The 14,349-nt window shown below is 40.8% G+C and overlaps 1 protein-coding gene across 1 annotated transcript in view; it reads left to right on the top strand.

The window, feature by feature from the left end:
• The window catches only part of hmga2 (high mobility group AT-hook 2), a 54,106-nt gene that overhangs the window by 4,553 nt on the left and 35,204 nt on the right, over positions 1-14,349 (top strand). The window contains exon 3 of the mRNA XM_034863222.1: positions 8,261-8,311. Coding sequence (XP_034719113.1) covers positions 8,261-8,311 — 51 coding nt within the window. The remainder of the gene's footprint in view (positions 1-8,260; positions 8,312-14,349) is intronic.

Raw genomic sequence — 14,349 nt, 5'->3', positions numbered from 1 at the left:
CACACACACACACACACACACACACACACTACATGAAATGTAGCCAAAGCACAGAGTAGCCTCGGAAACTGTTGAGCACTTAAATGTGGCATGGAATGTCTGGTCAGATGTGTAGTCATGTATACTTCTCTGATCAAACAGTAATATTTTCTATATTGCACTCAGGTATCTTATTGACCCTGGTACTGACAAATTTAGAACAATACTGAACTCTTCTCCTGACCTATATACTGTTACCCCTAATTTCCACCGGATGCGGAACGGCTGTGGCTCCGCTCTACGGAATGGAAATTTAGGTTTCCATTAACTCCGGCAGCACAGATATGCATAGCTTCTATTTTTCCCAGATGCCGTAGCGTTCTGCAGCATTTCAGCACATGTCAGATAGCGCAGGTCACGAAGTCAAGCCCAGAAACAAAATAAACCATCCGGTTAATTTTCAAAATAAAATGGAGCATGCTCATGGCGGATCATATTTCCCTGCACTACACCTTGAGAACTCAGCACAGAGTTGTTTCCTCTCTTCTCCTCTGGATGAAAACAAACTGCGGTTATATTCTACGTGAATTCGTATATGTTGTGGGTCCTCGTGACTTCAGCTGTCAGTCATGGCCGCAGCCGTTCCGCAACAAATCACAGCGACACACAGCGGAGCAGATCCGTGGGGTGTTCTGCAACCGGTGGAAATTGGGGGTCTTGGAGATTTGAAAGTATCACCTCCTCTGAGCTCTGTCTAACCCCTCTCCCTCTAACACCTCTCCAATATGTGTATTTCATACATATACAGTAAGAAATACACACATTAACTTTAATGGAAAGCTAATGACTCCACCTCTGTTCTGGAACGAGTCCACAGCCATTCTGGTGGAAATTAGGAGTAACCCCTCCCCCTTCCCTTTGCATTCCCCCACCCCACAGACGTGCACAAAATTCACTTCAAAGCGAGGAGCCATGCTTCTTCTTCAGAGCAGAGTGGAGAAAGGATTGCAATTCCACTTATCAAATTACTTTCATTTTTGTTACAACTACAGAATTTAAATAGTTTCCCTTTTTATTTATTCCCAGATGGAATTAACGGAAACGGTTTGTTTTGTTCAAATACTAAAATGATGAGTTATTTTCTATTTATTTTATTTATACTATCAACACATTATATCTCATCTCCGTACATGCTGCACAAAATAATTAGCGATGTGATGTAAAACCTGTTTAATTTTCATAGAAAAAATTATAAATATTTATATAGTAATCAAAACTCTGTCCAGGGCTCCAGTGTTAGCAGATGGGTCTGGCACTGGATGTGGCAGTATTTCTTGAAAACAACAAATCACCCCCCAATCCGCAATAAACAAAACAAAATAAAAATATTGTTAACACTTAACACACTAAGGTACACAAAAACATAGGTAGTTAATAAGTAACGAATGAAGAATGACTGGTTAGTTTTTGAATGACTCCAGAACTAAAGTTACCCACTGGAAGTTACTCAGTTAACAAATCATTAGGTAATAGTAAGTTAATGAGAAGTTAATGAGGAATAAATGAGGAGGTCCCAGTCTTTTAGGAACTTTCAAAAACTCATTAACTAACGACTTGTTCCTCATTCATTCCTTAGTAACTTCTCATTAACTTATTATAACCTAATGATTTATTAGTACAGTAACTCCCACTCTGTTTATCAGTAACTCGTCATTAGTGGTGAAATACAGTTCCTCGGTAACTTCTCATTAACTAACTAGTAAGGAGTAATTCATCCAAACAGTAACTTCCCGTCTGTCAGGAACATCTCATTAACTAACCAGTCGTTCCTCATTTATTACTCATTTGTTCCTCATCAATTTCTTATTTTCTCCTTAGTAACTACCTATGTTTTTGTGTACTTTATTGTAAAGTGTTACCAAAACTTAATGTTCCTGTCCAACAGAAAGAGAGCAACCACACAATTTCCATGCCTTGCAGCTCCCTCAGCTTTTGCCATTGCTTTAAAGCTATGCCAGTGTTTACTCCAGTTTTTCCTCTCTGTATCTGCAGCCCTTTTAGTTGCCGCTTTTTCTGCTTCAGTCTCTTTTCTTTGCATTTTTAGCAGGGTAGGCGGATGCAAGTAAGCACAGCAGTGGCAACTTTTGCTTAGTTTCTCCTATATTCTTCAGCAGTATCTCTGCTGGCAACGACGCACACTGAGCTCTGGCTCATTCCCAGCAGGGGTAGAGAACAAGCAGCGGGAAAAGGAGGCATTTCATTGGTTCTTAAAAAAACGACCTGTCCTGTTTGATTGCTGGGAGTTTTTAAAGGATTGCAGCAGCATCAGATGACAAATCTTTTTTACTCATTTTTTATTGTCCATATATTATTTATTGCTAATGGGGTGTAAAGACCAGTAAAACATTTATAAAATATGTGTGTATTAGCGCTGCACAATTAATCGAATTTTAATCATGATCACGATTTGGGCTTCCCACGATCAAATTTGCGTGATCGAGCGTTTTTTTTTTTTTAAATGCGTCATTTTATAACGCACCGCTAAGTAAACCACTGTCTGATCATGTGCCAGTTGGAGTTGTTCCCTGCACCTTGCAGCTCAGTTTCTAGATGTAGACAGTCACAGAGGACAGAGTAACGTAAGAAAAATTCAACAGATAGCAGTCGGTTATACGTTGGCCTCAAGGTTTACCAGTTTACCAGTAAACGCAACATTTTGTCCCATCTGTGTTGTTTTTCAGACAACATCAGTGACCAGTGCTAGTTAGTGTCTGTTAGCTCACAGGGCTCTACGGCTCGAGTAATATTTTTCCTCTAGGTCGCATCCGCCACCAAGCAACGATATGGTTTAATTTTAAGTTACGTGACAAAATCACAAACACAATATTGATTAAAATATTTGGGATTATGATTTTGGCCATAATCGTGCAGCCCTTGTGTGTATGTTACCAACCCCGCCTTAAAAAGGTTACTAACTGATCCAATAGAGGATACATGTTTGTGAACATGGACACATGAAAACAAAGGAATCTATTTTTCCATCTGTGGAAACATGCGGCCATAACTCATAGCACTCCTACACACAGAGAGAAGACTGTGTGCATAAAAGAAAGATAGAGTTGATGAAAGAACGAAAGAAGATTCAATTTACAAAGAAAAACTGATCTAGAGAAAAGCTTTTACATCAAAATCCCACCTACCGTTTGAGCTGTGATACTGTAAATCTCAGCGAGGCCAGGGCAAGTCCCTGTGTCTTCATTCATTAGTTAGATAAAACTGTGTTAGGCTCATGATGACAGAAGCCTTAGTGTTCCCTTGCCACCATGAACCACTGTAAACATTCCCAGCACTTTGAAAACTGAAACACTCTGCTCTCGCCATAATCCAGTCTCATCTCATCTGGTATTGTTATGATAAACACTGAAGATATCAATCTTTCTGGATGAAAGAGTCCTGGGTCAGCCCACACCTTTAACCTATACTCTTTAAAATTTTGCTTTCCCTCCCCACATCAATCACTCTGTAATCTCTGGCAGATATCATGGCAGCTTGCAAGTTGAAACAATTGTACTGCACACACAGGACTGTTCCTACAAAATAGAATATTTTTTACTTCATTCTGATGGGGCTTGCTTCCCATTCCCAGTCCAAATCACAGTTAATGTTTGGTTTCTTTAACCGTGATCTTTCCCTTAATCCAGTAGTTCTTTTAACCATGAAAACAATTTTTCCTTAACCTTGACAAAATATTTCCCAAGCTTTTTTGTAATAGCTTTGGAAGGCCATCCTGCTGACTGAAAGGGGTTCAGGACTGCTACAGACATGCTGCATCTCTCTGCCCAGACATATAAAACACTGATGATTAATTAAACAGGGTGTTGGCTTTCAGACGATTAAATCACCACATTAAAAATGCAGCATCCTAAACAGAGAACGGGGATTATAGTACACAGATTGGTTAGCCAGTAATTTGATATGTCATGATAGAAACCTACATTAGCAGAGCATTAGAATGTTACATGACAAGACATCATCAATATATCTTTATTATGCTTTAATATAACTTATGAAAACAATCAAATACAGTTCAGTCTGTCATCACCAGTGTAGTCTCTTCGGTTTTTTAATAGTTTACCATCCATCCAAAAGAAAACTTTTTTATTCCGTTAAAATAGCCTAATAGTAGTCAGTAAGCAATACAATTGTGTGTGTTGCTACCATCATGTACAAAGGTATGAAATGCTGAAGTATTTCAGTTAAATCGTAATCAAGCACTATGATTAAATATAGTGTGCCTTGATTCTTTCCACCTATGGTATTGTGTGATTGAAACTCATAAAAGTACACAAGTTTAGTTTATGAACTAACAAAAAATTATATTGATCAACCCAAACAAGCTGATCGCCATATAATGTTTGGAAAAGAGCATTGATGGGACTCGTAATTATGATACAATACAATTGCTGAATTTTTTATTGTAATTACTTACCTAATAATTGTTATAGTCATCCCTAAGTGAGTAACACAACTCTAGTGATTCTAAACAGATCCAGCTAAAATGTGGCTTCTAAATGTCCAGCTATGACAAAGTATTCGACCATACCTACTATTGTAGTTGTATGTTGTTTTTTCCAATTTTCCTGTGCACCAACTGTAAGACACTAATTTGTGTGGATGGCCAAAACAGAGAAGACATTCTTAGCATTAGCAAGGTCCTGCTTCTTGTGTGTTTTTGACTCTGGTATCCAGGCAGTGATGTGTTGAAACACTCCACATGCTGCCATGTGAGCAGGCTGGGTGGCATGTTCTCAGGATGACAGAGGAGCTGGTGTTGTTTACTGAGAAAAATAGCTGCAGAAAGCCACACACATGCCCCAACACCACCACTGATACTTGCTGGTCATTGTCTGCTAAATGAATCGCAGCTTAGCAATTTAAGTAAGATTTCACCTGACTCTCTGCCAACTAGAGCCAGGGAGCCTGGATATTTCCCATGAATTATTGACACATGTCTGGTCTTGCTAATTGTGGATGACTGCAGAGATTGGCTTTTTGACTGCCCTGGACAGCAAGGACCAATTTCTCCCAATTCCCACAAACATCAAATTATTCTACTATCTCAGTAAAAACGGTAATTCCCTTACCTCAAGCCAAACACACAGGGATATTCTAGGTATTCATTTTACAGAAAAGGAGTGCTCTGTAAATGTACACACATTTCTACCTTAGGTCATGTACATGTAAGTGTGACAATTTTCTTTCAGCTCACATATATTGTTTTATTTAAAAGTATTAATATATACAGTAAGTCATTTCCTAAAACAGCTGGTCACTGTAGTTTTAGCAAACATTAGTCAAAAGAGGTAATTTGTTGGGGACTAGCTCTAGTATGCTCTAGTATTCATTATGCTACTTAAATATTTATTTAAAAACTAAATGACAGTTCTGGTTTATCCAAACATGAAACTTATTTTTTTACTTTTTTGGATGTAATCAAATCGTATCTGCAATGGTAACATTTGTTATGTTTTATTCTGTGTCAGCTGTGTAGTGTGTAGTTAGCCTGATGAGAGGGTCAGACTGACAAATGACATAAAGTTAAAGCTTAATTGGAAATGTTTGAGGGTTTCATGTCTGATGAAAAAGTTGCAGTTAAGGAAGGGGTAGATGAGACCCCAGCTATAGTCAGTTACAACCTGGCCTGAAAAAACGCTCTCCAAGCTACAGGACTGCTTCAGCCAGACAGACTTGGACGTATTTGAACACCAAAAGCTGGGAACATTCACAGGAACAGTACTGGACTACATCAAGTTCTGCATTGGGAATGTGACTGTGGACAAAATCATTCAGGTCTTCCCTATCCAGAAACCCTGGATGACCAGCCATGTCCGTAAACTCCTCAGAGCCTGTGACCCTGCCTTTAGGTCAGACAGACCGAGCAGCCCAAAGTACAAGGTGGCTCGAGCTGACCTGAAAAGTGGAAATAAAAGAGCCGAGGCGGACCACAAGAGTTGCATAGAGTCCCACCTTTCTAGCAACAGCACACAGGAGGTGTGGCGAGGCATACATGACATCACAAACTACAGAGGGTATGATGCAACATCAGGGGAGCTGAGTGCAAAGCTGGCAGAGGAGCTGAATTGCTTCTTTGCTTGCTTTGAGTCATTACAACAGCACCACTCATCTGCCCCAGCCTTGCCTACACCCCCACCTGGTTCCTGGTCTACCCAAGCTCTGCCCCCATCCACATCTGGTTCCTGCACCACCCCACTCACCGTAAAGGAGCACAATGTCGGACGAGTACTCCTGGCAGTGAACCCAAGGAAGGTTTACTGGCCCAGACGGAGTACCTGGCAAGGTGCTCAGGGCATGCGCTCACCAGCTCACCCTCATCTTTACTTTTTCTTCAACCTCTCCCTGGCCCAGGCAGTCATCCCGCCCTGCCTAAAATCAGCCACAATCATCCCAGTGCCGAAGAGGACTCCCATCACCAGCCTAAATGATTACCGTCCTGTAGCCCTCACCACTGTAATCCTGAAGTGCTTTAAGAGACTTGTTCTCCAACATATCAAGGACTACCTCCCCCCAGACCTGGACCCTTTATCAGTTTGCATACCGCGCAAACAAATCCACAGGGGATTCCATCGCCGTAGCTCTCCACTCTGCGCTGGGCCACCTGGAGCAGCAGGAGAGCTACGCCCGGATGCTCTTCTTGGATTACAACTCCGCTGTCAACACAATCATCCCGGACATTCTCATCACCAAACTGGTCACTCTCGGTTTCCTCCCTCTCACGTGCCTGGATAAAGGACCTTCTCACCAATCGGCCCCAGACAATTAGGCTAGCTCCCCACCTCTCCTCCATTCGCACGTTGAGTACAAGCTCCCCACATGGCTGTGTGCTAAGCCCCCTCCTGTACTGTCTCTACACCCATGACTGCAGTCCGGCCCACAACAACAACCTCATCGTCAAGTTTGCTGACAACACCACAGTGGTCGGACTCATCTCAAAGGGAGACGAGGCAGCCTACAGAGAGGAGGTCTTGAACTTGGCAGCTTGGTGTTTGGAGAACAACCTGGCTCTGAACACCAAGAAAACCGAGGAGATCCTCATCGACTTCAAGAAGAGCACCGACCTAGCCCCCCTGTACTTAAACAGCGAGTGTGTGGAGAGGGTCCACACCTTCCGGTTTCTCGGCGTCCTAATCTCCGCTGACATCTCCTGGACAGAAAACACCACAGCGGTCATCAAGAAGGCCCAGCAGCGACTACACTTCCTGAGGTTCCTCAGGAAGTACAACCTGGACTCCAACCTGCTGCTGACCTTTTACCGCTTGTCCATCGAGAGCCTGCTGACCTACTGCATCACAATATGGTACGGCAGCTGCAACGTGGCAGACAGGGAGAAGCTGCAAATAGTTGTAAGATCAGCCTCAAAGATCATTGGCTGCCCTCTCCCCTCCCTGATGGACATCTACACCTCCCGCTACCTCAGCATTTATTTTATATTTATTCATTTCATTTTATTACTTTGCAATATTTGTTTATTTATTATTTAGTACTTAACCATTTAATTTCAGTGCAATATTTATTTATTTGTTTTTCGCACAATGTGTATACAAAGCTATTTTAGTTATGGTTGCTCTCGGGAATTAGGACTGTGCACCAGCCCCACCCCCCTCTATTTTCTTTGCACTACCAATACTTATATAGTTATACTATACTGTACTGGACTACCTATACTTATTATATTTTTATATTTTATATTTTTCTATTTCATGTCGACATTGTAAAGAGGTTGCTTCATTCTCATTGCACAGGTACTGCACTTGTGTATAATGACAATAAGGGCTTTCTATTCTATCCTTAGAGAAACAATTTCAATTTCAATTTTATTATAGTTTCAATTCATAACGAGAGTTATCTCGAGACACTTTACAGATTGATTTGGTCTAGACCACAATATAATAACCGTTCTAGTAGTTCCCTCCAGAGCAAGCTACGTGAATTGTACATTCTGTTTATCATACCAACATTTAACATAACTGTTTTATATGCATCTTAACGTATGTGTAATGTTTGTACTGTTAGACATTATCCCCACAAAAAAATGTAATGAATGGGGCATCTTTAATACTGGTTTGGCTTTCTAATACCTTAAACGTGTGCTAGAGAATTTGTCTTTGCAGGTGTTTAATATAAAAATGTAATATCATGTATGTCATGAAGTTATTGTCAGGATAAAGACTAATCGTATTAGTCCTAATCAATGTCTTCACAGAAAGCTGAGGCAACCGTGGAGAAAAGACCCAGGGGGCGACCCAGGAAATGGGTGAGTCAGTATTGGGTCTGAGCTTACGTCTACTGGATACTAAAACACACGTTGTACACAAAACAAGAGGGGCTGTGAATAAGGAGGTGTGCCAGTTTATTAAATCTATTCGTGACAGGAGGTAAATGTGCATGGAAATGTCTGTTAGATAGATGTTTTATTTCCACACTTTTTTGTCGTCATTCAAAAGCATTCACTCACAATGGTTATATTGCCTGGTTTTAGTGCATATTTAGATGGACTGTTACATTATTATGTAGTCATCTCTCATCTTTGACTTTTACTATGTGGCCTGAATACACATAGAGGTTCCTCTCTGGTTGTTGCTGGTGCATGTTTGTTCAGTGATATCTCCAAAGTTGGTGTTATCAGTCAAAGAAAATGTTTACTCTCCACGCTGGCTGAAGGAGTACTTAAATAATTCCACTGACAGCTTGAAGGCTTCAGTGTTTATCAGCGCCAAAGTAACAGGCCTGATTGATAGTGCAGGGAAAAGCAGTCGGCAGTTGGAAGTGCCACCAGAAAGGTCGAGGGAGATCCAGGGAGCATGAACTTTCTCCTTCATATATCATGTCTGCATTTGTATGCGTCAAATGAGGAAGAAAGAAGCGAAAGCCTATAAGAACAGAGTTGAAGAGTCATAAAGTGTGGATTTTACATGTATTGTTATTTCCTGGAAGGAATGGTGTTTTCCAAGAGTCAACTGTTACCATATTTAGTATATTCTCCACAGAAGGTCTGCTAGTTTACTGGTGCAAGCTCTTGCTGAGACTTATCAGCGCCATGCAATGGCTTCAAAAGCCACACTACGTAACTGAACTGCTCGGTTCACATGCATGTAAATTTAATCCTTAGCCATTTATAACCTCCTTCAACAACAGGCCACATCTGCCAGGACCACACTGCAGGATTTATGGCACGTCTAATGTCTTGGGAGTAACCCACTCACAATAGCATGTCATGGGCATTAATTTAAACACAAGGCAAACCAGGTGAACTCCACTGCAATAGGAAATATTTATTCTTTCATGCTTTGCGAGCTGTGCATAGAACAAACTAATTGATATAAACCCCTTCCTCAGCCACACCAAACTTGTATCTTCCATAAATGTGACACCTTTCATCATGTTAACTTTGCAATCCCCACCTGTTTGGGAGATTCGAGGAACAGAACTTTCCACATATACATAATTTTTACATTAATTATTAAACTCCTGTCTCTGAGTTGGACTGCAAAAGGACTTACATTTAGACAAACAGTTAGCAATCACTGCATGTAGCGGAAGTACAATATTACAGTAACATGACCTATAGAGTCACAGTGGCCACATTTATGGGAAAGTTAAGACATATCAGTAATACTAAATTTTAAAGGTTATGAACATTTATGATACTCGTTATGTAGACACTAGAATTGTAAATAGTGCCTTACAGCTATAACACAGATTAAAAAAATATATATAAACACTGCAGTGACTGCAGCTGCAAACTCACACTTAGAGCAAAGAGAGCAACAAAAAGCGGGCTAGTCCACAAATATTTGGAGAATAAAGGCTCCGCTACTGCTGTTAAGGTGTCAAGACAACAGAAAGGCCGGATGAAGGAAGAAAGGCCAGATCCATCATGCACCTGTTATAACTTTTACATTGTGCATAGTATAATGCAATATAGTCATCCCTTATGATGTAAAAAATTAAGTAATCTGTTGTGATTTTATGATGTTGACATTAATTTTTATCCAACATAATAAATAAAATGACCAGATGAGACCAAATTTAGCTCTGTTTGAAAAAGGAGGTAGACTTTGTAACGTTTACAAGGTGTGTGCTTGTACGCTGTATTTATACTGTTTACCTTCTGTTGTGACCTCATGTTGTGACAAAAGATAAAATAGTTGAGAGACTTTCCAGACAACTTTCCTTTACTGTATGTAAGTAACACAAAGTGCTGTGCACTATTTTACTGTCTGATGACAAGCCTTTAAATGTGATACTCCAACTGGACTTCCTGCCTGGATGCATGTTGTTTAAATGCAGCACTGTTTTTGGTATCAATCGCTGTTTAGGGGGTTGTAGTAATACCAACAGACATGTTGTTAACTGCTGGATTAAAGATGAACTGAACTGAAAAACTAAATGTTTATAACTTGTTGTTTATGGTAAATACAAATGAATTACACTATAGCTTTTTTTTTAAGCAACACAAAAATTGCGTTTGTTAGTATTAGAATGCTGACAATATTGATGACTTCACTGGCATGGTAGGACCTGCCAGGGTATATAGGCCACGGCTGCAGCATATTATATACACACGGAAATGAGTAATTTTAATGGCACGGGTTACGCATTTGAGCCAGTGAAGGACATGCCTGTAGTGTCTGACTACCACCACATAGCGGTCGATCAGTTTCAGGCTCCACCTTCAGTGCAGGATCGTTTGGGGGGGAGAGACAGGGATCGGTGTGTGTGTTTGTGTGCGCAGCTTACTGTCATGCACTTTCCTTTATTGTATCCAAGCACATTATGCATTTTTGGAAATAGACTGCTTATATATAGTGTGCATTTAGAGAAAATAGAAAAACATGGCTATGGTCCATTTGTTTTCGAAAATAGAGGCAGATAAATAGAAAATGTAATTGGACGCATTATTCCAATGGGATCGGTTGTTTGCTGCACGTTTGGAATCTAGCTTGGTGTTGTGTCTCACTTTCAATCACGTTCAGTGTTCAGTTTTGTTGAACGCTATAAAGCCTATACGTTGGGCTTTATTTTTGTAAGTGAATATGTTCGTGTTTTGTGTATGTGACAACAACGTTACATCAGCCCTTTGCCTAGTAGATTTGATAGTATGTCCTCTGCCTGACGTTAGCGTTTGAGCGCCCTGTCTGCGGCAGATCGCATTGGTGGTGTTACTTGCCGGTGGTCTATCGGTCTGCCCTGTACTGGAGCCTGAAGGCCTCAAGTTATAGTCTGTTGGACTTAACCCTCACCAGTGATGCTGTTGTGTCAAAAGCACAGCTCTCATGTCGCTAAAAAAAGCTCGCTACAGACTCGAAATCCAGGGGCTGTCGGAGGGCTAGCCCGTTTTAAGGCAGCTTCCTTCCATCCTTCAGCATCTCCCTAAGCTTTTGCTACACCTCTCTCCTATTTGTTCTAGGCAAAAACTTAAGGTCCTTGAACTTATGTTTATCAGTAAAATTGGAGAAGTCAGAGAAATAACCTGCAGGGTTCAAGCAACGTTCACAGCCAGTGATATTCAGATTAGCATGGCTAACTTGTGCTTGTGCTGTACAGCGTTAGTTTCAGTGGATCTTTATTGTGTTGAATCTGCCTGATGATTTCAAGAGTTGAATTCCAGGGTTTCGGTACATCCTAGACAATGGACTCAATAGTCCATGAGAGGCTTGCTGAGTTTTAAGCTCTGCTGTGTTTGTGGGACTGCGTCTGAAGTGTCATCTATTTTACGGCATTTGGCAAAAACGCCCGTAAAGCCACAGTGATTATCCTTTGTATCACACATGGCAAATGCTTGAATGGTAGACTCCTTGCAATCATATTGCCAGCGCTATCTGTTCCTATAGTTGTGACCTTGTCCGCTATTTCCCACTCATTTGCTACTTCAAGAAACTGGCTAGCGCGTGCTTTGGCAAACTGCTTTTCTTCTGTTTTTAACATGCCAAAAGCAAATTAGTGCAGCTTTACAGATTCAGAGCCCCTAAGACGTTCAGGCAGACTGGAGTAATGAACAAAGGCTGAGTAGGGGTTGTGTATGGAATGTCATTGTCACTTCAACTCATTGCCATCCAGTGTAAATTGTTATCAGAGTGATGTAATTACCCCTTTTTTTGTTGATTTGAGTGCCACACTATACTTCAGGCTACTGGCTGCATTATAAGGGACATTGTGGGTGTGTATGGTGTGGTGATGTAGTTCATGCTCCAGTTCATTGGCTACAAAACAGTTTGGTTTGCCCGGATTGGCAGGGGTTGGTTGCCCCTTATCAGTATGTCTTCTTGCTCCTCCACTGTAGGACTGCAGGTCCTGTCCTCTGTGTGCAGGTGCTGAGATGGATAGGCAGACTTCTGCCAAACTGACCAACTTCCTCTGTGACTAGAAGCTATTAGGGGGAGTCTCTGCTCGCCAATAGATTGCATTCATCAGTAGTGCACAGCAGTTTGTCTTTTCTGGTGCCAAATAGCATTTGGCTGCCTATAAGAAAGTTCTTCTTGTTGTCATGGCAATAACAATGAAAACTGTAAAAACAAAACTTTTGATTATGTTGCTATCTTATTCAAGGAAATACTACACCAGTGACGTACCAGTGGCGGGTAGGTGACCAGACTTCTGTGTTTTATAATTGAAGTCAATTGGTTCTTATTGGCCCTAACAACCTGCTCTAGTTAAAGGGGCACTGTTGACTTTTGGTGTACATGTTTAGGGATACACAAAGCAAACATCTCCTTCATTCAACTGTTGGTGAATTTGTCGCTGTACCAACGTCTCAACCTGTCAGTGCTAAAATTACAAAGGATGTGTGTCAGGGAGGTCAGAGTTAGCAGTTTTATTCTGCACAACGGATTATCAATGGAAGTACAAGTACATTTCCAGAATAATTGCCTGATACCCCTCACCTTCCAATCTGTGTGTTGCCGTTGTCAAACTCTGTTCACTGTGGGAAACAAAAAACTCTAAAGAAGCAAGCTACACTCAGGCAAATTTTGTGGAACAAGGCAGGCCTGCTCGGTTCCTTCGGGGAATTGTTAAGATTTACAAAGAATATATTTACGGCATGTACTATCTAACTTGGACAATTTTTGACAGATTGGTATGATTACTATGGATGAAGTACATATGGTAATGCTACATACGTAAGAGCAAATAACGTTAAACAGCTATCCAGCTAATTTAAATAGCTCACGTTACTGTATTTTGTGAACGGTTAACTTCATTTAGTATAATATGTGGCGCTTTCTTTTGCCGGCTGCAAATGTTCCACCAAAACAAGTTCCTTCCAGAGAATATTTTGTAGAGCCACCATTGCTGCATCCAAAGCTCAGCAATCTTACCAAGAGGATTGTAAATTGGTTTAAAGAAATGCAGAAAACCCTGAGTTTTTTTTTCTTCTTCTCCTGTCCTAGAATGTATGTGTTGTGTAGCTAGACTTTACCTGGGGAGGTAGGTCTGTCAATGCGTGACTAATGCTCAGGTAACAAAAGTAGCATAGTCATGATTAAGAGTCAGACTTATGTTGTGTTCGCTCATGTTTCGTGCAAATTGCGCGACATGATGCGAAAAGGCAGAATTCTCGTCATGCTTGTATCTGTTTGAGTTCAAACTCAAACAGAACTCAATTTGAGCAATCAAGCTTGCACGGGTAACGGAAATTTAGGCAGCCGGTGTAACTGTCTATGAGGCAGAGGAATGCAATTGACCTATAACGTTATTTCCCTGTTTGAAGTGGCATCATATTATGTTTTTGCAAAGATTTGACTGAATGTTAATTCAATAGAATGTTTACTTCCTTTACAAAAAGGATAAAAAAAAGAATTAAATAAAGGATCAAACTTAATTCTTAATTGTCACATACACACAGTATACAATTACTGCATATAACCCATCCTAAGTATTAGGAGCAGTGGACAGCCATACATACAGCGTCCAGGAAGCAACTTGGGGTTTAGTGTCTTGCTCAGGGACACTTTGCCACTGATTTGCAACCATTTTACCTCCGGGCCAAGAGCCCTCAATGCTGAGGAGTCTGGAGATAATTGTTGTGATACAGCACAAATAAGGCTTCAAGTGAAACAAAGATGATTGGTACAGCAATGGTCCAACAATTCCAAGCAAGAAGTATACTATATAGACCATACAAATGGTATCATGTGCACCATTTGTATATGTATAGAAAGGACAGGAAGGAGGAGGAAATATTATTCTGCATCACCCTTCTCTATTAGAGCTTAGTTTGCCTTTCCACTGATTTCTCTCTGCCAGGGTTTGGAAGCCAAACTATTTTGCTGTCCTGCTGCCTTCCATACA

Source organism: Etheostoma cragini, chromosome 23 (genome assembly GCF_013103735.1).
Source record: "Etheostoma cragini isolate CJK2018 chromosome 23, CSU_Ecrag_1.0, whole genome shotgun sequence".
Taxonomy (NCBI): Eukaryota; Metazoa; Chordata; class Actinopteri; order Perciformes; family Percidae; genus Etheostoma; species Etheostoma cragini.
This window is presented reverse-complemented; position numbering and strand designations above follow the sequence as displayed.